The 24,556-nt window shown below is 46.6% G+C and overlaps 1 protein-coding gene across 2 annotated transcripts in view; it reads left to right on the top strand.

Moving 5' to 3' along the window:
• The first annotated feature begins 1,119 nt into the window (after positions 1–1,119).
• Positions 1,120–24,556, top strand: part of LOC134512556 (phosphofurin acidic cluster sorting protein 1-like) — a 66,878-nt gene continuing 43,441 nt past the window's right edge. For both annotated transcript variants that reach the window (XM_063327994.1, XM_063327993.1), the window contains exon 1: positions 1,120–1,422. In XM_063327994.1, the coding sequence (XP_063184064.1) occupies positions 1,232–1,422 (191 nt within the window). In that variant the 5' untranslated portion in view covers positions 1,120–1,231. The remainder of the gene's footprint in view (positions 1,423–24,556) is intronic.

The following is a 24,556-nucleotide window of genomic DNA, read 5'->3' as shown; positions in this document are numbered from 1 at the left end:
CACCCTGCTCCGATGTTCCATTTTTTTTTTCTCCAGGGGCAGTGGCATTTCAGACCTCTGCTAAGGCCCCGCTAAAGGTGAGGGCCAGCGGGTGATCCTTCCCGCTCTCTGCTAGAACGGCGCCGCAGCGATGCACTTGTTCAGCTTCTGCGCCACAGGCTTGCCCTAAGCTCTGCCCCTGCGCGCCATGCTGGTCCTACAGATGCTCCGGTGGGTCCTTGTTCCCAGGGGTTTTGAGGGAGAAGTCAGTTTGAGCTCTCTGCTTCCTTTTGTGAGGCTTTTCTTGCTTTTAGCTTCATGCCACCAGGACCGTGGGTCTTTATTTTCCCCGTTCCAGCCCCGCTCCAGCACTCTGAAGGTCGTTTCCTCCTCGTGTCCACCCACTGACCCCCCCAGCACCGCCGTACTGCTCACCCGCCCCTCACTTCCACTCACCCCTTCAACCGTCCCTGCGGCACCCCCCTCCCTACAGCGGCCGAGTGCCGTCGGCCCCCGGGGGCTCTGGCAGACCTCTCCGAGACACCCCCTCACCCAATGCAGCTCCCCCAGGGGTGCTCTGCACCGATCCCCCGGACCCTCCCCTCATCCGCAGCTCCCCCAGGGCCGGGCTCTGCACCGACCCCCCCTCAGCGGCCGCCGGGGGTGGCAGCGCGGCCCGGCCCGGCCGCTCGGCTCCCCGCTGCCATGGCAACCCCGACAGCAGGCAGGCGGCGGGTTGGGGGGGGAGAGCGGGCGCGCGCGCGACCGCACCCCTCCACGAGCTCGCGCGGGCCGAGCCTTCTGCGCTTTAAAGGGCTCGCTACCACGCCCCCCCCCGCCATCCCTCCCAACGCGGCCGGGGCAGCGACGCTGTTCCCATTGGCTGGCCCCTCCCCGGTGGCCGTGTCCTTTCCCTCCTCCGATTGGCCACTGGCCCCTCCGCCCGCCTCCCCCTTCTCGGCTCCGATTGGCTGCTCGCCACAGTCGCCATCCGCGCCCTTTCCCCGCGCCGATTGGCTCGTCTCCCGCCGCAGGCCGCGCCCTGGGCGCGTTCTGATTGGTCGCGGGCCTCCCCCCTCCGTCCAACCCCCCCGCGCCGCCGAGCCCTGCCACGCTCCGGTTGGCGGCCGCGGGGCGCCCGGGCCCGCCCCGCCGCGCGAGCGAGCGGCCGCGCGCCGAGGCGGAGGCCGGCGCTGAGGCGAGGGGCTCGGGCCGCCCCCCCCCCTCCATCGCCAGTGTCGGCGGCGGCGGGATGGCGGCGGCGGCGGCGGCGGCCGGCGCGTTGGGCTCGGGCCCCGCCGCGGGGCCCCCGGTGGTGGCCGGCGGAGCGTCGTCGGCGTCGTCGTCGGCGATGGCGGTGGCCGGTCCCGGGCCGGTCCCGGTGCCCATGAACCTTTTTGCGACGTGGGAGATCGACCGTTCGGCGCCGAGCTGCGTGCCCAGGTGAGCCGAGCCGACCGGGGCCTCGCCGCTCCCCTGCGGGGGCCTTGGTGAGCGCCGGGCCGGGGATGGCACCGGCGGAGGGGGGAGGCGGTTCCCCATCACCCCCCCCGACACACACACACACCCCGCCCCGCGCCTCCGGGATCGGCGGCCGCTGCAGCATCCCTGCCCCGCCGGGCCGGGCTGGGCCGGGCCTGGGACCGCGCCCCCTCGGTGGCGGCTGGGCCTTGCCCCAGCAAGAGGCTGGATGCGCGGACACCCCGGCCGCCGTTCCCCCACCGTGCCGCCCCGTGTGCTTCCAGTGGGAGCAGCGGCAGCACCGGGGACCGACGGGGCTGGGTGTGCCAGCACCGGACCACGGCTGCGTTGACTCCATGTTGCGGCCCCTGGCTACTGTCTGCCGTGATGGCTAGGGAAGATCTCAGAGTGGGGTATATCATCGCGGCCATGCTGCTTCTGAAAGCTGCTTCTTTGCCCCTGAAGTTCATGATGGCCTTACAGCCCATCCCCTGAAACCAGGTAGTGGCCACCTGGCATCCATGGGTCTGTGGGGTTACCTGTGTCACCTGCGCTCCAGACTGTCATTGACAGCAAAAAGAATTCACTGTGCTGCCAGTTGAACTCACAGTTGTATCTCTGGCAGAGCTGGAAGACAAGCTGAGTGGTGTAAGTGTTGTTGCTGAATGTATGGTTAAGGGTATGTCCAGGCTAGATGTGCTTATGGGAAGAATGTAAAAGACCTGTCTTGGAGGCAGGAGGTGCTGGATGTGTTAATGAGTTAGGTGTCTTTTGGCCCACTCATCTTATCAGACATTGATCAGGAGGTCTTCTCAAGAGAGTTAAGGGGCAGATTCAGGAAGTCACTCTGGATCCATGTATCTCTGGGCTGTGGTATGTTGTCTGCAAATGATCTATTCAAGTGCTGCACAAAAAAAGAGGCATAAAATTAAAGAGGGGAAAAATAATTGTTCCTGTAGGGCAGGAGAACACCAGCCTTTCTGAAGGGGCGTCAGAAGGTTGGTGTGTTTGTAGGGAGAAACTCGGTGATTGAGTGGTCAGGTGGGTCGGAGTAGAAATGTTCCAAAATACTCTGAGCTAGTAGAGAAAGCCTGTGTGATTGTGGTGCCCAAAGAGGTCCTGGGCTGAGCAGGCAGCAAAGGGGAAGGAGTTTGCAACATGTGTTTGTGAAAAGCCAGTGGATCTTTTGATGACACATGCTGAGACTGTTGTGTGGAGCAGGAAGCAGTGATTATTCTATAGGTTTAAAGTGTCTTGAGGTATTGTTCATTTGTGAGTGGGTTACTCCCAAGCTGGAATTTGGAGAGCAGGACAGAATTACCAGGGTGACTTCCTGCAGAAAGAATAGAAGCTGCAGATTCAGAGCATAGAACTTACTGATGGTGAAGCGTGTGTATGTACATAGTCTTCGCAAATTGAAATGCTGCAAAAGCTAGAGAGAGGACACACCAGCTTGGGGGAAAGTTCTGTAAAATTAAACTGAAATTTCATCTCTGGAATGTCGTCAAATGCAACGTTTGTTAGGATGGGAAGTAGTTGATGGAAGCTCATGCTTCCTTCAGAGGCCATGGCTCTAACGTGGTGTGTTGCTACGCCTGTATAGTCAGCAGGTGCCTGGGGAAGTCCTGTCAGGCCACAGTGACCAGTGTGGGACTGGTGCTTCTGTGTTTTCTTGTCTTCAGCTAGCCCAAGCTTTCCTGAGTGAGCGGGTCACAGGTGGGCACCTATCAGGCAGGTATTTGTGTTCACTGAAACTAAGGGGAGATCAAGCCCCAGAACTGAGCTGGGTTAATGGTGTATCTGTGCATTGTGCTTGCTTATTGCTTGCCCGTGTTCTTCTTCTACTGATCTGCTTGTATAATATTTTAGTCTTGGCATTATACTCTTCAAGGTAGAAACTCTGATGTACCATCCCAGTACCCAGCACAGGTGGTCTCTGATCTTATTGTGCTTTGGGAGTGGTAGTGGTAGCAAAATAATATCCATTCAAGGGCGATAATCCTTCTCCCTTGGGCTTCTCTGTCTCTTATGCATGTGTAGTCTCAATTCTTCCAGCCCTATGCATATCTAGGGAAAGGAGAACTTTGCACTGATTTTAATGCTATAGAACGTGCTTTCTTTTTCTAGGCTCTGTATCATAAGTCGTTGCTGTCCCTGTGCTCTTTCTTAGGTGTTTCATTTTCTGAAAATGCAGTTCCAGCTGCTGCAGGAGTGGGACTGGGCTAGATCAACCTTTGTGGGGTTGCTCTGGGTTTGGCTGTTGAGAGGTTGTGTCCAGGCCTTCAGGATTTCAGAGAGGTAGTCTGGGACAGAAAATAGCACCAAGAAGTCTAAGCCCTAATGTACTGAACAGTTCCGTAGTATGACTGTAAGACTTCTGATGCTTTGTAGGAGGATCTTGGCTTTCTAAGATGAACTGTTGCCCATAATGGAAGTCTTTCCTGCTGAATCAGGAATGTGCCACTGAGTGAAGTCCACATTTAGTTTCGGAAGTTGCCTTGCTCTCAGAATGGAGGTGTCATCCCTCCTGCTGGGGTCTTTCTCTTTTCAGGGCCATGTTGAGAGATCTGTGAACTCTTAATGCCCTTCCTATGAACTGAGTAAGCATAGCCTAGACCCAGCTGCCTTTGGCTCAAGTGGCTCTCAGGGGAGGCAGAACTGAATTTTCTGGGCAGTGGGCTGTTATGCAGAGAGGCAGAAAGAAGTAAGCACGTGGAAACCAAGCAAAATGCTCTTTACCTTTTCAGTTAGACTTCCCACTGGGCTAGGGATTATTGGCTTCTCATTGAGAAGCCTTAGAAAGAAAGCAATCCTGGTTGATTCATGCTGCAGAGTGTGAAGCATGCTTTCACTAAGATAATCAATCAATCAGCCTTATCTTCCACTCATAGGTATCTTAGTAAAAATTTTCATAATGATGTTCTGATGCAGGAGAAAGTGTCTTTATTGTGTTACTATGCAAATGTTGTAGCAGGTTTTCACTGTATGGAGACTGCAAGAAATGAACTAGAGCTTTGCCAAAGTAAAATGTCTGTCCGCGTCAAGGTAATGTCTTATTGTGTTTTCATTGTTTTGTATGCTGATCAGGCAGTACATTTGGAAAAAATGTGTGAAAGGACTTTGTGCAAACATGCAAGCAGGTCTTGTTCTTTCCAAGGAGTGGTATTTTTCAACCTCTGTTAATAGGACGGCTATTCCTTTTTTCCCCTTTAATATCTGAGAGCCTGTAAATGCAAGTTCTTAATTAGGAAACAAGATAAGATTGTGTGATTGTGTTCACTGTTGCTCTTTTTCCATGACACAACTGTTGTGTTCAGTGTTATGTGGATGTTGTTTCAGTGATAAGTCATCACATTTCTAGTTAGAGGTGAGATACGAGTTGTATTTTGGTTAATGCGTCAGTATTGTTGAGCTCAGATTGCAAAGGCAGATTCTACCAGTACAAATTATGCTGTGAATGGCGCTGCAAGGATTCAAATGCACTGCACTTTGTCCAGAGTACTTCGTATCTCGGTACGATGCATGAGCTCAAAAACATTCCAAGTCTTGCTGCCACCCACACAGTGTGCTTGAACACAGTGTCTCCTGCTTGTGACAGAAAAGCATTGACTTAGGGAAATGCATGTGGTTTGGGCTCGCTTTGTGAGACTGTGTATGTGCACCTCCAGGACATTATGTTTCAGAAGATGCTCTGAATTCTCTGTCATTAAAACTTCCAAATGTGTGTTTTGGAAAGTTATAGCCTAATGAATGCCTTCTTAGAAGGAGAGTTGTATTGCAAGTACAACTGGAATATACCGTAAGTGCCAGCTATGGTGATCCTTTGAAGTGCCATGAGGTGAATGTTCTCATTTCTGCAACCCTGTTGTCCTGTTTGGGCAGACAGTACCTTTTACCTGACGGCTCAAGGAGGGTAGGGTAAAACTTCATTTGTGCAGCTGGTGGCATGCTTTCCTTTGCCCGAGGTCCAGAAAGCCTTGCAGTGAGCAGTATACTTTGTACACTGTGGAGGAACGTGCTCTCCTCTGGCACAGCTGCATTCAACTGGGTTGGCAGCATCTCGCAGCCCCATGAAGCGGGCTGCTTGGTCACCTGTGGGACTCCGCGTTCTGTTTCCTCTCTGCAAGGAGCATTCCCTGTCTTGTCTACAACCCCTAAGAGTTTCCTTTTGTAAAGCTGATTTGGTAATGAAGAGCCTCTGAACCGGGTGTTCCTTTAAGAAACACTTATTCCAGCTTGAATAACATGCATTTATCTGCCTGAGATGTTCTTGAGTGGTTTCCTGGGTAAATCAGGCATTTTCATGCTAAACTTCCAACCTCAGCAAAATCTGCTCAGTTTGGGTAAGCTACAGAGTTGCACCTCTGGGAATGTTAAATGATTCCAGATTGTTTCCTCAAAAGATAGTATGATGCCGTGACAAACGTGAGTAGCCCCAGGCAGGGACTGCTTGGGAGAGGCCACCATTTCTTGTAAGGAAACAGTCTCTTATAACTGGTGATATTTGCTGTGTTTGAATTATGGTTTCCTTTTAGTCCTATATAGAAAACAAAATGTTCTGAACAGCCATTGGATTGCTTATTATTCTTAATATTGTAGTCTTGGCTACAAGCCTGCAGTGTAATATATCTGATGAGTTGTCCACTATCTGCCACTCTCTGTGGCTTGCCTGTTGCAGAGGAGCACGTTTGGGATTTCTCCTCTAGCAGTGTTATGTTTCACTTCTGAGCATACGATAATCGAGTTGGTGTCTGTTTTTCCGTCTTCCTGCTCATTAGTGGAACTCGGGGCAAGTGTCCCCTGCCAGTACGATTAATGGGAGGATGTGCTTCTTTCAGAATATTAATAGTGACTTTCTTGAAGGCTTAATTTTATTTTAAGTACCTGCCACGCTGCCTCCTAGCCTTGCTCTTCAGTGTTTCGTTCATTAGCTAAGCTGTGTTAGCTCAGTTGTCTGATGGCTTATCAAAAATGTTGCATTGTTCTCATTCTGCTTCCTCTGGCGTATTCAGTTACTTGTGATTGATTACTGACAGCCATGTAGTATGCATATAGCACACTCTCCTCTGGGATGGAGATCGCCTGACCTTTATCCTGTCAAAAGAATAAATCGCTGAGCACCAGTATCTTATGGGGTTCCCGTAGCAGATCCATTCTTTGATGAAATCTGTGCCGATGCTTTTGTGTAATTGTTTGAGTGTGGAATGATTCTAGATTGAATGCATGTCTCCAGTCAACTTCAGAAGAAGTTATTTCCAAAAAAGAACCAGAGGTGAGAAACATACTGCATTTTATAGCATGCCAGGTGAGCATCTGGGCAAGGCTGTTTTCCTAAAACCTTGTGTTCTTATCTGATCCAAGCTTTCAGCATCCCAGCTGATGGGGAAGCTGTGCTTCTGTTTTGTTTTGTTTTGTTTTGTTTTTAACTACATCAAAGCTGGTGGATACTGTTTTGGGAAACAAGAAGTGAGAGTGTCTTACTCCTCTGTGTGGGATGTGGCAGCAGGAACCTGTCTCTGCTCTGGGGAAGCAGACTGCCTAAGTGATATTGCTCTTGTAGTTAGAAGTCTCTAAGATAAATGAGGCTTTGTTTGGATACTTCAATATACTCATTGCAGTGGTCCCGAAGGAGAGATGCAGTATTTCAGCTACCTTAACACATCGCAAGCGTGGATAGAGAGACCACTCCCTGCTCTGCAGTGTGATTCAGCCTCTGTGCACACAGCCCCAAATTACACTGGCTTTTTCTGCAGGCCTGTTGCAATGCCATCTCCTTTATAATTTACTGCCCACTGTCATCGCTCATGCTCTTTCTGTTTCTCTTGTCTCATGTGGTCTAGCCCAGTGAGGGATTTCTGTTTAGTAAATAAAAAACTCCCGTTGTATTTTGGCTGCTATTCTGGTTTTTCTAGGTTCTCCTTATTTTCCTTCTCATGCTGATTTTTACACTTCCACTGTAAATCCTTCTTATCAAGCTTCTTATTCTTCAGTGTGAGCATATCTTAAGCAGCATGAGATCCAAAGCCAGTGCATATGGGACCGTCTCCTGGACAAAAAAATGTCCAGGTTCCATGCCCAGCTGTGTATTTTCAACTGTTTTTCTGTGCATATGATAACGAAGTTCTCACCAGTATAGGCAGTTTGGGCTGATGGCAGAACTCATGTCTTTGGTTCCATTTTCCAAAACTGAAGAACAACACTAACAATTAGCTATGGTGCTGTTACAATGGTAGCAGGCTTAGAATAAGAGTAACTCCCTTGTAAGGGGTTCTGATACTCTTTTCCTGTTCTTTAGTACCTTTTCTTTACCAGGGGAGAAGATCATATTCATCCAAAGCCTCTCATTGATTGTTCTGCTGTCTGATTTTCAGTAGCAGTTCAAGTAGTGTCTCTGAATCCGTATTATTTAGGTCAGGTTTTATTTTTTTTAAGATTTACATTATTTATATATTTTTAGAAAAGCTCCCTTGTATTTGGTCTGCATTTCCCCTTGTGTTCCTTCAGGTATCTTCTAGTAGTCCATTTATTTTCTACCTTGTCAATACATCCACTTTCTTTTCATTGCTGCTTTCCCTCAAAAGCCCTGCACACACCTGCTGATAATTTTGGCACTGTTCTCACATTCTTTTCCTTGCTTCTGTCTTGCCTTGCACACTTGTAATTGAGTAATCTTTAGTTCTGAATTTAAATTTTTCTCTTTTAAAAGTAGTTTGCTTTTATTCTCAGAATTTAGGGACTATTCCTTGTGAAGCTGCAACGGCCACATCTTGTTCTTGTATGGCTTGTATTTTTCAGCTGGACTATGTTCTTGATGTGCTTGGGTTGTTTTTTAATGGCTTTTAGATTTTTTCACTGTTAATGAATATCAGCTTTTTTCTTTTGTTAGACTTTCTGAGTTTTCTTGTATGTGCATCCCTGAAATACAATCCCATAAGCAGATATTTCTTTCAGTCCTCTCACACCTTATGCTTGAAGCTGCTTGCTCCGAGTATTCCTTCCGTTCTTGTGTGCTCCATTTTCAGAAGCAGACTCAGGATGTCCATTTGGATTTCATAGCATACTGTGTATATGAATAATTTACTCATTTTTCCCTTGATGTTTGTCAAGTCCCTTGACTTTTCAAGCTTTTTGTCTGCCTATTATGTTCCTTCATCTCCAGTCAGACAAAAGGACAACATTCCCATTACTCTGCATTTACACTTTGTTCATGTCACCTGTGTATTGATGAAATGTTTATACTTATTTGGGGATAGCTTTATCTGTTGCAATACTGATTTGTGGAATTGTGGACAAATCACCTTTATTTCAGGGACCTACTCCACCCACAAGGATCTGAGCAGAGAACTGCGTTGTACAGGCTCTGGTTATTAACAGCTTGTGTTGCAAGTGGATGAAAAGCCTACGCACAAATTTGCCAGTTTTGGTGAGAATCGTTCTTTTGAGTGAAGAGTGTTCTCTGTGCAACTCTTTAGAATGAAACTTCTTGGGTTTTTGAATGTATTTTTTTTTTGTACAGTTATGAAGAAGTCTCCAAAATGGATGCCCATGCTTGTTTGACACTGTCTGTTCCACGGGCCTGTATCACTTCAGTCCCTCCCCTGTGCTCTCTATCCAGATGTATCTTACCATGATACCGTGTTCTGGAGCCTGCGGGTAGTCAGATCTAAGGTGCTTGCCAACTCAACAGCAGAGGAAACAGGTGCGATGTTCGATGGGTTTGCTACTTTAGAAGTAGCAATCTGTAATGAAACCTTAACTCTGCATTCATCATTAGTAGGAAAGTTGTTAGACTATGCATTACAGAAGCTGCTGTATGGGAACACCCTTTTTGTTAGTGTGCGTGGAGGTCTCTACCAGGACAGTCTGGATGACGGAGCGTGTCCTGTGCAGGGTTTGCCAGACAGGTGTCTGCTGGCACATGAACAAATGCCTGCAGCAGAGAACTGGAGGAAGTTGGTGTGGATCAGTGAACTAACCTTGACCTCATTTTACTGCTTTTCCCAGCTTGGCTGCACTGGCACATCTCCAGTGGACTTGGAGGTGTACCCCAGCAAGCTCTGCCAGGTGATGAGTGTTAGGATGTAGCCTGTCCTGCGTCCCCATTAGCACTTTCAAACTTGCTTGAAAGGTACTTGTCATTGTGTCTTAAGCACTTGTTCTTTTCTTCCTGTAGACAAGGCTGCAAGTGGTGATTTTGTAATCACTCACTGCTTTGTGGTGGTTAATTCATTAACACATTTTATTTTAGCCTGGAGACACAGTGAGCCAACTGTTTAGAAACAGGTATCATGGCAGCCTGCTAGTGCTGTGGCTCTGTGGAGGAGTGGTGCATTTGCACCTTGTCATGCCATTGACCGGTCTTCTCAGCTAAGCTGGCCATGCAGCATCTTTTGTTGGAGCAGCCTTGGATTTGGGGACAGCTGGTGCAGCAGTTCTGCTCCGTATGTAGACAGAAAAGTTAAAAATCTGTTATGTTTGTGGAAAAACCTCTGTGACATTAGTCATACTAATGTTGATGCCTAATTTCAGCATGGCTAAAATGAAAAGAAGATTGATGTGCTGCTGCAGACTTCTACTTTCTGTCTGCCCTGAGGTTGCTTTTGGGCAGACCCCAAGTGAACAGCTGAAGTTCAAACACAGTGATCCTAAGTAGAGCCGTGACCAGTTAAAGATGTGATGTTTCCCAAGTAACGTACCCTTTCTGCTGCCTATAAAACTTCCAGAAGTTCGCTGCAGCATGTGGCCTTACCACTGACCTGTGGATTGTTCAGTGAGCTCTTTCTAATGTTTCTAGGGAGGCTGTTACGCAGCAGCAATTAATTTGGTCACATGCTTTTCGTTAAACAAGTAACTTGTTTGAAAATGGAGCAGAAAAGATGACCTTGTGGTTTGGACACTGAAGAGAGGCTTAGGTTCAGATCCAGGATCTGAAGTTACTTGCTCTTCCAGTTCAAATAACCCTTTCCTTGCCTGAAGCCATAGCTATGACTCACATTCCTGTTCTCCCCACTTTGTTCCCAGCTCCTTGTTTCCATGCTGCAGTGTTGCTGTTTCCTTGTGTGTGGGGAAAATTTCCCTTTTTTTAGGGGTGGAAATTTTTTTTTTCTTGGGGAAAGGTAGAGCCTTACAAGAGTGCCCGTACACTCTGGTGTATTTCCCTGAGATGGAAAGACAAAGCTGAAGCTAGAGAAAATGGCTGGGGATTCTTCCCTGGCTTTCACAGACTGGAGAGCTGGGCTAGGAATCCTGAGGGTGCTCAGAAAGGGGCAACTGGAGAGAAACCATCTGAGACCTGGATCACCAGCAGAGTTTTCCTTGCTGTCTTATCTGGATGCTGCCGGCTGGGAATCCCCTGAACAGGCTCAGAGGACCATGGGAACTGGTGGAGTCTGGTGGAAAGTTTAGGGACCAGTATGTGGAAATCACTTGAGGGTTTTTTGACTTTCTGCTGAAGTTTTAAGGGCTCTTTGTGCTGAGGAAGGACGTTGCTCCTGGTAGGGGCAATTAATAGCTGCATAGCTTGCAGTGGAGCATGAGAGAGGCTAATGGCTGTGTGACTGAGTAGCATGCTGTGCATGCTGGGACAGGCTGTCTGGGCAGATCATAATGCTTCCTCAAGAGATGCTTCTTGACAATGTGCTTATTATCTGGAAATCAGCTTGTGTGACAGGAGGCGCCAGGAGGCTATGGCAGAGTCTCGTGTCCTGTTGTGGTAGATGCTGCATGATGTGCTATAATGAAACGCTGCCTGTTCTGTGGGGGTTTTACTCCATGCTTTGGATAGACATGGGTGAGGGGGGAACAGAGGTGAAGTGATTCATCCAACAGTTAAAAAGTAGCAGAGACGGATTAAATCTCCCCTCTCTGCCTGGAATCAGATCTTAGCTCTAAATTGCTCCCTTCTGTAACAGCAGTGAACTCTTGCTGTAGTGGAGCCCGGGGGATGTGGTTATATCACTGCAACTCTCCTGTACACATGGTGGGGCAGCAGTTTTTTTGTATGGTAGTCCTCAATTAATTTTCCTTTCTTTTTTTTTTTTTTTTTCCCTACCCAAATGTTTGGGTATTGTGAATAACGCAGTAAAGGAGTTGTAGCCTCGCACAGGAAACTACTAAGAAAATATACAATGTCTGTCCATCTCTCTCAACTTGCAATCTGTTTGTTCAATTTTGTCCTGGCTTGTCAAGGGCAACTGCCTCAAAGAACCATGTTTCTTAGAAATCAGTGGTTAGAGGGAGGTTGGAGGACCTATTAGATCCCCTGTGATGAAGAATTTGGCTTTCTTCCAACCCCCTATTTCCAGGCTAATGTGCTGGCTGCATTGCGGAGGTAACTCTCAAGGTTTGCTGTCTTTTTTCCAATGGAGTGGTATTGAGAGTTGGGAAGGGTAAAGAAGCAGAGAAGACAGCCTGAAAAGAGCCGATATAAGTGTGGGAAAGGGGGTGGGAGAGAATGGTGCATTTTCAGGCTAAGCTGTTTCATGACTAGCGGCAGTAGTTTAAGCCAAATTTGAGCGATGATCTTCCCAGTGATGCATCTGTGTGGGTATTTAATGTGAAAGGATTCAGAGTGATAGGAGAAGGGTTTCAAGGAGCCTGTTTCATTCATTGTTTGTGTCGCAAGGTGCACTCGCTCCCTACGTACATAGATAAATGTGCCTTTAAACCAGTGAGGTCAGAAGTGTCAGCTGTGAGTAGGAGACAAAATTAACAACCCTAAACACCTCTCTTAAGTAATTGGAGGAGGAAAGGTTTAACAGCCACCCCCCTGCCTTATAACTTCTGCCCACTCAGAGCCTAGCCAAGAGGAGGGAAAGGAAATCTTTTAACCTTATTACTGTTTGTGACTACAGTAAGCAATCCAGTTACTGCCATCCTTTAATCCTGACACTGTTGGACCTCAGTTAGAACAGAGAAGTCTTGGTTTCATACCCGTGCAGGCAGGGATATGGTGCCTGTGAAGGAAATCACTGAACCTCTCTGTGCCTTGACCGTTACTTGAAGAAACTGTTATGAGGCTTCACACTGACCGCTTGGGGTTTGTCCAAGGAGTATGAGAACAGAAGGCCACAAAATTTGAGTCCTGTCTATCCGTCCAGGTAAGGAATGACTGCCTGGCTGACACTGGGTTCTCCAGCTGCTCTTTTTTAAGTTACGTGGACACTTCCTTCATAGATCTACGGGGGGAAATTTGAAGCTTTTAGCAGATCCTGATAGTTCCTTCCTCTTGAGAAGAGGAATCTTGAAAAGCATGTTCCCAAGACTACTTCTGCCACTGAGGCCGTTGTTATTTCTCCTCTGGGTAGCTAGCAGAGCTGTGAGATATGTAAGAAACCGGTCCGTAGACTGGTCGCTTGTACCTGTGCCAGGGCAATGGCTCTTTGAGCGAGAGGCAGAAAAGCAAAAATGTTTGGTGATGGGGTAGCAGAAGTGGTCAACATCCCAGCTAAACACTGCTGTGAACAGAAGGCAGAACAGTTAGCTATTGGCTCCCAGAAGGTCATATATTTTTTTTTTTTTTCTGAAAAATGATGAGGCACTTGTGTTGTGTCCAGTCCCAGTTGTAGTGGCAAACACTCCTGTTGACATGAATATGAATAGGTTTTGGGTCCCAAGTGACAAAAGGTTAATAACTCTGCTTAATTACAACCTATTTTTTTTTCTAATACTCTGAGAGTAAATGACTTTTCAAGGAGAGCTGGCTGTGAGATGTGCAGGATGTCGGAACTCTCTTTGGGAAGAAAGCAAAACTAAGTAGATCAAGGTTTAAAATCCAGGGTAGCTTTGTGTGGGAGAAGCTCCATGGTCTCTGCCTTCAGAGTAGATGTGATTTCAAGCCAAACAAACTTTCTGTTGAGGTTAGAAGTGTTCAGTGTAGATCTCTTCCAGGGTGGTTGCAGCCTCAGCTGTCCAGATGGAGATGGTTCTACAGAGCATCTTCCTTGTGATACCTGACAACACAGCACCCTGGAAGAGGTTATGAAAAGGAAATATAGAGTTATGTGTTGTTTTGCCAGAACTAGTTATATTTGATGGTGTAAGTAAAGCATGTGAGGTTTCAGAATTCAATTCCTGTTATCCAGAACAAACATTTGCTGCTGACAGCCCCCTAGAAGGATCCCTGAGTTGGCAACAATGCAGGTGAATTGGTATCTGATGTGGTTTCTCTGCCTAAGCAGTAGGGCAGAGAACAAGATGAGGGACTTTCTTAGAAGCAGCAGCAGGAGGTAGAACAACAAATGCTAAAAAAAAAAAAGAATCTTCTTTCAAAAAAAAAAAAAAAGATAGGTTGGTGACGTTATGAGAATTTCTAGAAGTACCTTTTGAGAGTCCTGGATCTTGGTTCTTGACTAACTATGGGAAATGAAGCCACTGAAGGGGAAATAACTTCCTTCTTTCTGGGGTTGAGAGAGATAATCTCAGACTGCTTGAAAGGAGACTTCTGAGCAACTTCTTCTTCCCTATTTTGCAATAGCAAATCTTTTCTTGCCACAAAATAAGTGATACGTGTTCTGTTAGAGCATCTGTTGCTCTTCAGGCATGTAACTGAAACACACGTGTGCACATAACACCACCACCACCCCCACCACCTCACCCCTGAAATAAAAAAAAATGGACCTCAGTGACAAGTTACCATCCTTGTCAAGGACACTTTGGAAATGCATTCACTTCAAAAGACCTTTGAATTTGAGCTGTGGTGACACGACCATTAATCCTTCCTGCTTCTGCCTGTACCCGTGGACTCTTCGTAGTGCCAGTTCCCATACCTGTAGGATGCTCATGGGGTTGCAAGTGACAGTTGCTGCTTCTGAATGATACCCAGTGATGAAAGGTGGTGACGGAGAGTATTTGAAATGCTACCTTCGAAGCACGTGTCTGTGCAGAGTGCTTGGCTCCACCAGCATGCTTGTCCTGGACATCACATGTGCTCTGCCTGTCATGTGTCATCCTCCTTCTTCTGGGACAGAGGTGCTCAGCCTTTTAGAAAAGCAATAAATCCATTTAAAGCAAACAAGTTGGTAGCTGGTACTGGGCATGTCTCTGGTGTGGGTCTAGGAAGAGGGGCAAAAATGGAGAGTTTGTGTTCTTCTGTCCCATTGAACCCAAAGCCATTTTGCAACTGTATCGCTAAAGCACAGCAGGAACACAAGCCTGTGGTGTTTGCTTAGGATCTCTATGGTTCCCACAGTTCTCAAGCTTTTTTTCTGTTTCCTACAACAGGCAGATTATATAAAGGACAGGTGAGGTAGGGCGAGAGCCAGCCATGCTTTGCACTTGCTAATTTTCTTCCCTTTATATTTTCAGATTTTATACTACCTTGAGATTTCCCATATTTGAGCTATGATACAAATATTTTGAAGGATTAAGCTTTAATGTTTAGGATTAGATAAAAGGGGTATTGAGGGAAGGAGCCTGTTTTATGCCTAGTGATCTTGTTCTTGTGCATGGACAGCCTGCAGTGTTTGGGAGGAGAAGCAGCTCCTGAACAAACTGTTCGTTGAGTAGGTCTGCTAATGACAGATGGTGTGGGGTGCCAACTGCTAGTGACATGGTAGTAAAATGACCAGGCCAGTGACACAGGGTAGCAGAGAGATTTTCAGGCTTGGGAATTTGTAAGAGGTTGTGGTTTCTGGTTCAAAAGAGTTTTTCAGTGTTGCACTATGTTGCACTTAAAGCTGTGAATGTGCAGCCGTTGCCAATCTTGGATCTCCTGACTTTGGTTTTGACGTGTTGTCTTAAGATTTACATCCTGAAACACAAGGATTCATTGCTGTGCTGGGTTTCACCACACTTTGACGAACATTAAATTGCCCTGATGGAGGACAAATTTAGAGCAAATTCACCTGAGCTGAATGCTTCCTTTCCACTGACTTAAACCTGCTGTGCTTTGGGGAGTGAACCTCATCAGCTCTGTTACAGTATGTATGCAGATCCACAACAAGTACCCCCTAAATATGATTTATTTATTTTTTCTTCTCTAATGGAAGGCCTTGAGACGTTAGGTACTAGGAAAAAAACGTTTTGCTCTTTCATGAGGACCCAGCTGAGAACAAAAGTGCTTAGAGTTGCCTGGGACCCACAGGGGTATTTAATTCTTGCCCATCTTCCTTCCCACCCCTGGAGAATTTGACATGTGCTTTCTGTTGCATTGATAGTATGAGGTTTCCTGTAAAGCTTTGTGATTCTTAAGGCAGGCTTTGGTTTCTTTTTACTTCCCCTGCTGAGGTTATGCTTTGGGGGAATGTCATCCTCTGAATATCAAGAGTAGCTGCTTTCCTTTCCTTATGAGTGAAGATCTGATTTGAAGGTGTATGCAGATTTTGCTCTGAAAGAAGGTGTCTAATGAAATAAGGAATTTTCTGTCAAGACAAGCTGTGTGTTTCTTGGTGGCTGCAGCTTCTAGCTGAAACGGGTGAGATGCTCCTAAAGTATATGTTTTAGAATCAGATCTGTCTCTATGCTGTGAATTACTGGGCTACATCCAGTTACAAACCTGGATGTAAAATCGTGCTCCTGACTGCAGACAGCTCCTGAGGCCACAGCTCCAGCGCGTAACAAACGTGTTGAGTGTTAGGTTGTTCTTCAGGCACCTACTTCTTTGCAGATCTGAGAAAGCTGAGCTATGAGATGTGTGGTTGAGTTTTTTCCCCTGTCCTTGGGGATGCATTTCAAGCTGTTTCTCAATGGCTGTTGGCAGACTTCCAGCCTCTTGCTGCCTTGCTAAATCACCTGTAGTGTGAGTAGTTTAGTAACACATGAGAATTACAGCAAGCGTAAGGTGGTATGACTGCAGTATGTGAAATACTCTGTTGCGCCCTGGGAGTGCAGATGGAAAAGCCTGCCTGAAAGTGGTGTTTGGGGTGACTGGTTAGCATGAATTTGAGTGCAGATCCAGAACTAACTCCCAGCAGCTGACATCCCTAGCAGGGGATAAGCTGATAGGGGTTGCTTTCTCCCTTCTGAGTTAGTTTTCTCACCAACCCAAAGGAGAATGGAGTAATGCGGCAAGGATGCTGAGAAGATGCCCCTTCACAGAAGAGCATTGCCTGATGGGACTCTCTAGAGCTAGCAGCAGCTCTGCTGGAGGGCTAAAAGAGGGTCTGATGAAAACCTGCTCTGAAACATGGCTCCTGGAAGGATGCTATGTTTTTAATTTCTTCACCCGTGGTAGCTGACTTCCATCTTCTCTTGTATGGACCTGTGTGGGCTTAGTCAGCTGTTCAGGGTGGGAATCAGAGCTCTTCAATAAGCTGTAACTTTGCTTCTAAGTGTAAAGATTTTGGTGCTGTTTAATGCAACAATGACTTAGAAGTTGTTGAATTTCATCTTTGCAAATGTTAAATTCAGATTCTGTGAATGAATATTGGACATGGGTGTTGCTGGGGGAGTTACTTCTGGAATCAGGCTGCTGCTTTGTCTGTTTTTTTGAAAGGAGTTGCATCCAATATCTGATGGGGAGGCACTCTTTCAGCTGTGTAGCCTTTTATTCTCCTGACATACCTTACAAAAAGGGCAATAAATTTCAGAGATGGCTTGACACCAGACCAAGTTACTTTGTTACTCACTGATAAATGATGGACCATTTTTCTGTGGATTTTTGGTGTCTTGCCACTTTCTGTTTGCCTGAGCAAATCTGTTTGTGTATGCTCTACAGGAGGTCAGGCCAGACAGACCTTTATGACCAATGTCCCTCCTAATCTTAAAAAAATATGGAAAAAAAACCCCAGTGGGAAGTCTTACATGCTGAGTATTAGGAAGTGACAAGAATATGTGTTGTTCGGCATCTTTCATCTTCTGCAACGCAAGTAGCGGGGATGCGTGACCCAAAGCTGTTGTGAGAGCTCTCATCACAGCACAGCCGGCGTCGTCAATAGAAATCTGTGTAGCAGATTGCAGGATGCAGCACAGGACGAAATAGGTGAAATAAAAGTACTCAAATAAAGCCAACAATACTGCCTTGAAGCTGTGTTAGCACTATGGTATGCTGAGGGAGAGAAAGGTGAGAGGCACCCCGAAGTGGCTAATTGCTGTTGTCTCACCTTAACTGGAATCTTCGTTGAGTTGCATGCCTTTCTGCTGGAGTGCTGGGTGATATGTGTAGCTGGCATTAATAGTGCTTCCTGTGGGTGACTCATGTATTGGGTTGTTTCAAAAGAAGGTGGGAGAGTTTTACTCCTTTCTCAGGCCAAATTCCAAACCCACCATACCTACACTTGGCATGACACCTTGGATGGCTGTCCGGGCCTCACAGCTTGGGACTGGCACCCCTTCTCTGGCACTGGCTCCAGTGCATGCTTGACTGTGTGGCAAGCCATCTCAGTGCTGGCCTGGAAGGCAACAACTCATTATTTTTTAGGTTTGTTCTTTGCTGGATTAGCAGGTTGAGTCAGTTCATCATGTGCTCAAACACCCGGTGGTGATGGGGAATCACAGGGAGTGGATAATAAAGCATTGGCTTCTGGTAGGGGGGGGTTGCTGGCTTGGCTCACCCGCTTCTCTGCCTGTACCGTCTGAAAGGGATGTCGGTGTTCCCAAAGAACTGGGGTGGTACTTGATTTCTGTGAACATCTCTTACAAGGGCCTCAAAATGAGCCTAGAAATTAACTGTCTGGACCCCTGGGGGCATCATGAGAGCTGGCTATGAGCAATAATATCTTATCCTGGATATCCATCTGCTAGATGCTGCCCGTTGCGTGCTCTCTAACGGGCACAACCTGCAGCATGAGGTCCACAAAATGAAGCCGTGCTGTTTTGTTTCTGCAGGGGCGCAGCTGTATAAGGAAAGGTCTTTCTGATTTAGCCCTAAACAGATTAAACCCTCCTTTTTACTTCTTCACAAATGTATTTTTATTTCTTTGATTAATGTAGATAAATAGTCCTCTTTACATTTTGTTTTGGGCTGGCTTCAATTAACAGTGATTTGGAGGATAACTGGGTAGACTAAGGTATTTCTCACTGAGCAGCAGCTCTAATGGATATGTTATCAAGTGTCCTCTCCCTTGGAACCTTCTCCAGGTGATTCCTTGAAGAAAATTCTCTGCAGAGATGGGAATATATCTCTAACTGGAAGAAAATTTCCAAAATTTCCAAAAGTCCCAAAGCATAGCAGAATTACACTGAAGCATAGGGATTCCCAAGTAGATTGCAGCAGTGTGTGCATGTGTAAGAACTCATCCTTTCTCGTTACGTTTGAAGCTGTTACAGAATTTCCTGGGCACAGATGTGTTTTAAGCCCAAATTGCCATGATGTACGCTGGGCTGCAAGCAAACGTCATTCAGCAAGTGAATGGCAGGCATATTCACAGGGCTTTGAAATCTTGTGCTAGAAACAGTTCAATCAGGAGTGCAGCTCTCAGTCAGAGGTGTGTGTTAGGCAGATTATCAATAGTACTCAGATTCCAGCTTTAGCAAAAGCAGTGCAAAATCAAGAAAAAACTGCCAGAAACAGCTAACAAATAACCCCCACAGTTCTTTTTTTCTACAACTGAAGAGTCTTTCCTTTCAGCCTTTCTTTTTCCAGGGCGGAAATCCACCTTGAGTCTGAAACCCAGCGCTTTAGTGTCTGTGAGCAGCTCTTCTTTGTGTAGGATGCTCAAATAAAACTAGCTTGTGGGAGACTCTCTCAGCCCACCTTTTGAGGAGTAAGCAGCATTACTCTGGAGAGATGGGGTGCTGGTTCATGCACAGGGTATGCATACAGAGTTTCTTCATGGAGAGCCGGGGGCAGGTACCGCGTGCTTTATATAGCTACCAAACCTGGAAGCAGAGGTGGCTGTAACTGATGCATGTGCCTGATCTCTGTCCTAGACCTTGGTTGTCACCTGTATCTTCTGGATTTTTTGTTCGTATTTCATAGCTGTTCACATTGCTGGGTTAAATCTCTTTTCTTGCATACCTCTTATGTTTCCTCTGCCAACGAAATGCGTGCACCTCTGGGGTTTATTATGTTTTGCAAGTGTTCAATTGCGGAGTTTTTGTATCCCGCAGCATCACCAAAAGTGGGATTTTGCAGAGGGAGGCAAAAGCAGTGCTGACAGAAATGCAAATGGTAGATGAGTCTCATGTTTCAGGTTTATCTCTAGAATTGCTGGAATAATTTGTACTTTCTGCGTGGCAGTTACAAGCAGTCAGAGGGGCTGACAGGAGCAATTGTATTAAGCCTACTAACTCTTGCTAATACTGTGAGCCAAAGAGATTGTAGTGTTGTCTGACTGAGACTTAAGCCAGGTGTTTAATATCAGGTACTTAAGTTCAAGCTTTGAGAGATGATGTAAACAAGAAGGAAGGGAAAATGCCCAGTTTTATTTCTGGGATTTTGGAAAATACTGGAAGACTGCTGTGCTCTGAATTATTGTCAGCCCTTATAAAGTGGTTCTGAGAGGACTACTCACTCCAGTAGATCTAGTTTTATGCTTTTATTGCCCATTGTGCTGAAGCAGCGCAGGCCACTTTTTAACAAGGAACAACTCCTTTGTGTTGCACACAACGTGCGTGCTGCTCTGAAACCGATGTGTGTAGTCTTTAAAGATCTCCAGTGTGTTGTCTTCTCAAGTGGGGACAAACCTGGGGAATCAATCATGGTGGCGATTCAAGGATCGGGCTGGCTTTGCTGGATGCCGAGCCTGTGCTGAATGTCCCAGCTGCTCTGGTGTCCCTTGGATATCTTCCATTCATAAGACTGAGCTGGGTTGGTTTTACTTAGGCTTGCAATCCTGTTGCCAGAAAGCAGGATAACTGGCTGTCATCCAGGTGCTAGAAGGGCTTTGCTGTCTGAATTTTCTGAGTATGGTGGTCTCTAGTGACACGGATTTGTGGAGTTGCTGTGGCAACCTGCATAGGTTCCCTCAAGCCCCAGCCCAGTTCCTGGCTTCCCAATTAGCTTTGCTATTCGTCCTGCTTGTAAGGGGGGGACTGGGGGCTGGGCTTTGGGGCAGTTTGCCTGCTGGACCAGCAAAGCAGCCTCTGAAGGGGTAGGGACACAGACTACCATCTTCCCAGAGAGCATGTAGAGCTGCAGTGCCCTGCCTGCCTTCCCTCCCTCCGGCTGGGCAGATTAGCGAGAGCCACTGCCTCTCTGCAACCTCCCTACTGCCTTTGCTTGCTTATTCCTGCCGTAATTAAAGGGTTTTGTTGTTGTCTCGTGGGCCTAATGCATTTAGGTCAGAGTGAGCTAAGCCACAATTTAAATCAAGCTTTTTGGAAGTAATTTGAAAACTTGTGCTGTTTTCATTTTAGGTAAAAAAATATTGGTAATTTAAGCAGAAACATGGCTCTTAAAACCTTGCTCGCTGCAAGGAAGCTCATACCTCTGCATTTTGCTTTAGTGGAGTTGTAGTTCAAACAGGGCCTTGAGCTAAGCCCTTGAAGGCAGAACTTGTAAAGCTCCAAAGGTAGTTTAGGACCTGATGCTTCCTTGCTGAGGTTCTCCCAGGAACATGCAGCCTGTGCAGGACCGTCCCCCTCACTCCTATGAGTTCAGTGTGCAACACTGTTGTCTCCACATACTCACAAATTTTCTTCTGAAGCTCCGACGCCTTCTCATGAGGATGCTCACAAGCCCCTGGGTGGATATCTCTTTGAGCGTGACAATGTGAATCACCGGGAGAAAATGAAACTTCCCATTTTACGTGGATGTTTTCTAACAGATAAGAAGCTGATTAATAAATGGTAGACAGTGCTGTAATTATAGGAAAATTATAGGTTAGAGAGAGATAAAAGTCTCTTTTTGTTTCTTTTAAATAGAATTTAAAACACATCCTTATTTTTATGCATTGTGGGGTATTATATGCATATCTGGATTGAAATTTTCTCATCTTCTCTTCAGGATCTGACCACCCATCCCAGCATAATAGTCTTGTTTTTCATGTTTCTTGTGAAGTGCCCAGCAATACCATGTACTTAATGTTCAGGGCAAATTAAACATGCAGTGTTCATCAAAAGCTGTTCCAGTTCTTATTTTTCAGTCCTACAGGTTCTGTATAACCGACATCTTTTTATCAGTCTTGATTCAGGTAGAAAGCACATAGTTTTCTCTCATTTCTGTGAAGTTTAACAGCAATTGTGGATAAAAACCTAAGCTTAGTGACATGCTGCTTGGAGTTTCAAGACAGCAAGAGTTGCTTATGTTTTGGACTTTATATGCAGTTGAATACGCACTTGGGTCATGATCATAACAGTTTAGAGTTGAAGGTGCTGGCCTGTGGTCAGCAGAAGTGTCAGCTCCTCTTGGTGGCTTGGGGAAGCTGGAAGCATTGAATTGTTTGGATGTGACCCTTTAGGTCCCATCACACCTCTCTGATGCATGTCGGGGGCTGGAAGTTGTAGAACTCATGGAGTAGCCTTGGCTAATCAGCCGGGTGTAATGTCTGCTGGGATGCATGGGGTTATTTTATCCCGTATACCTACCAGATGAAGGTGATACAGCCAAATGTGGTCACAGACATTGAAAAGCCTTTCTGCAGCTTCTGAGGATTCAATAGCCTCAACAAAATGGTGGCAGATCGATCTTTGTCTAGGAGGAAGGTTGATCTCAGCATCCCTACCCTCAGCTGCCTTATTTGTGCCAGATCACTTCGATACCTTGCATGTTTTAATTGTGCTGGTAAATGGTGCTTTCTTGTAATATAGATTTTTTTCTGAGACTAGATTGTTGAGAGACGGATATGCATGTCCGGTCATTTTGAGGTGGTAGTCAACTGCAATAGCTGTTCCCTTTATACTGTCCAAGCCACACAGTTCACTTAAAGTAACTTTTGACTTAGCTTTACGCAGCCTTGAGCCTGGAGATGTTCTGGATATTGTATGAGTGTGATAAAAATAACAGAGAAGCAAATATGTGATCAGGACTTGAATTCTTGCAGAGCTGTTAGTGATCTCAGAAACCACAGGAGTGTCATGTTACTCAGTTCCCAGGCAGAGATGCCTTGCAATGCCTGTGTGAAACGTTCCAGCACGCTATCAACTTGGAGCCTGGATGCTGCAGAGGCCATACATGGATAGAGAAGAGCTGTTTATGGAATGGTAGCACGAGTTCTGATCTTCAGTCTGGGCACAAGACTGTGCGTGCTAGTGTCCGTACTGTTAACTCGCTGTGTGAAGAGGGGGTGTGCAGGGGGAGCTCTTGCACATTTGAGTTGGGTTTGAAGTCCACCTTGTGTCTCCTGGGTGTATCACAAACATACCTGAGTGTCCATTCCTAAACTCCCGTGGGGGTGATGAGAAATGTAATACACCAAGGGGCAAGGGGTGATGCTGTCAGCACAGAATTGCTGTTACTTGTTTCTGCTTTTGCTATTTCAGAGTCGTCTTAAATATTTGTGTTCCATCTCGTTGTGTTCTGCCTCTTACTTGCCAAGGCTGGTTGCCTTAGTCACCAGGGCTTTGGTAACTAGGACAACAAGATTGAGCAGGCAAAGGTAGAAATAATGGTAATAACTTTCTCAACTCTTCCTGAAATTGGCTTGTATGAACCAATACCATGCATGTGGGCGACTTGTGTCAGCAGTCTGTTCTCCCTTTCTGCCTGACACATCCTGAAATCCTACTGGCAGCACCCCCCTGACAGAGCTGTGTGCTGTGCCCTCCTGCAACTGGAAACAAGCCCGTCAGGGACATGTGAATGTTGCTGGCCACCTCCTTCCTGGAGCATGGTGGCCTGTGCTGGGTCTGGAGCAGAGTCCAAGGGGACGCTTAAGACAAGCCCTCGGGGGCCAGCACTGGGTGCCTGCCAACTTGGTGGCACATTGTGAGTGGCAATTGTTGGAGCCTGCTAGGATGGGGAGTTTGGCTTATGGTGCTGGGAGCAGCTGGGGGCTGCCATAAAGTCAATTTCTTCCATAGACGTCCTCTTCTGGAATAGTTGTGTATTTGCTGATTTGTTTGCTTACTGTTGGGCTGAGGAGGGTCTAGGAGATAGTAATTGGTGTTCTATCTCTCATTCCTCAGGAGTCTGGTTTTTGGATACTGTTTACACTACAGGTATCGTTGGAAGTCAGCTTTTGATGCGGTTCTGCTTTGCTTTAAGAGCAGGCTGTTTCTGTCCTACCAGATAATTCTGAATCCTGACCTGGGGCAATGAAATTATATCTCCCAACTCACCTTTGAAACACGTTGCTCCTGGAAGCTCCTGTGGAGCTGCACCCTGCTATGTCTGTGCCTTGTTACCAATGCCTTTTCTGCAGTAACAAACCAACCCTGTGTTCTCTTCTCTGGAAAGCCCCCAGCTCCATGAATTTATGCTAGCAAGGCACTTGTCTTGTATCCTTCACTACTCTGTGCGCTGGTTTCCTTCTCACTGCTTGTTTTCTCTCAGCTGAACATGATAGGGATCCACAGTGAGCACAGTCAAGGGATTTCTTAGCACAAGCTTGCTCTTTGTGGGCACCCAGTGCAAGCTTAATAGGCTCTCTTGAACACTTCAAGACAAAATCAGCCACCATCCCCAGTAAAGCTAAACCTCCAAACAAACCCAGGTCAAGGAACTTGACATAATCTAAGGCTTTCGGCACCTTTTGGAGGAAGGGTTGTAGCCTATTAGGCCTCTGTGAAGATTGTCCTTGAAGTGGCAGGGGAATATGTGTGCAGAGCAGGAAACGGTAATAGCTGTGGAAGGCAGCCACTGCTGTGTGCCTGCAGACATCCATCCATGCTCCAGTAATGAATCCTGCTGCTTGCAGAGAACAGAGCAGTCTAGACTGGTGTCTTGGTGCAAAAGGAACTTTGTACTCACTCTGCCTTTGGTTTGGATTTCATTTAAATTTTGACCTAGATGCTCAAAATTTGTTACTTTTCATATTAGAATGCAATACCCAAGCCTTAATATGTATGCCAGCCTTCCTCCTAATTTCCCACTTGTAGCTCTGCAGTCAATCACCCATGACCAAGACTCCCTTCTTCTGTGCCACAGTGTAAATTTGGGATTGTCTGGCAGTGCGTAGACAAGGGCTGGAGGATCTGTCCCTTCAGGATCAGTGGGCTCTGGGGACTGCAGCATGCCCATCTTTTGCTCAGCAACAAAAAAGGGGAATAGTTTAGGTTGCTTTGGTCACCTGGTAAGCATTAAAAGAAATTCCGTTGCCAGCTGTGCTTAGTCAAAACTGTCTGCAAGAATCCTGCT

The sequence above is a fragment of the Chroicocephalus ridibundus genome, chromosome 3, assembly GCF_963924245.1.
Source record: "Chroicocephalus ridibundus chromosome 3, bChrRid1.1, whole genome shotgun sequence".
Lineage (NCBI taxonomy): Eukaryota > Metazoa > Chordata > Aves > Charadriiformes > Laridae > Chroicocephalus > Chroicocephalus ridibundus.
This window is presented reverse-complemented; position numbering and strand designations above follow the sequence as displayed.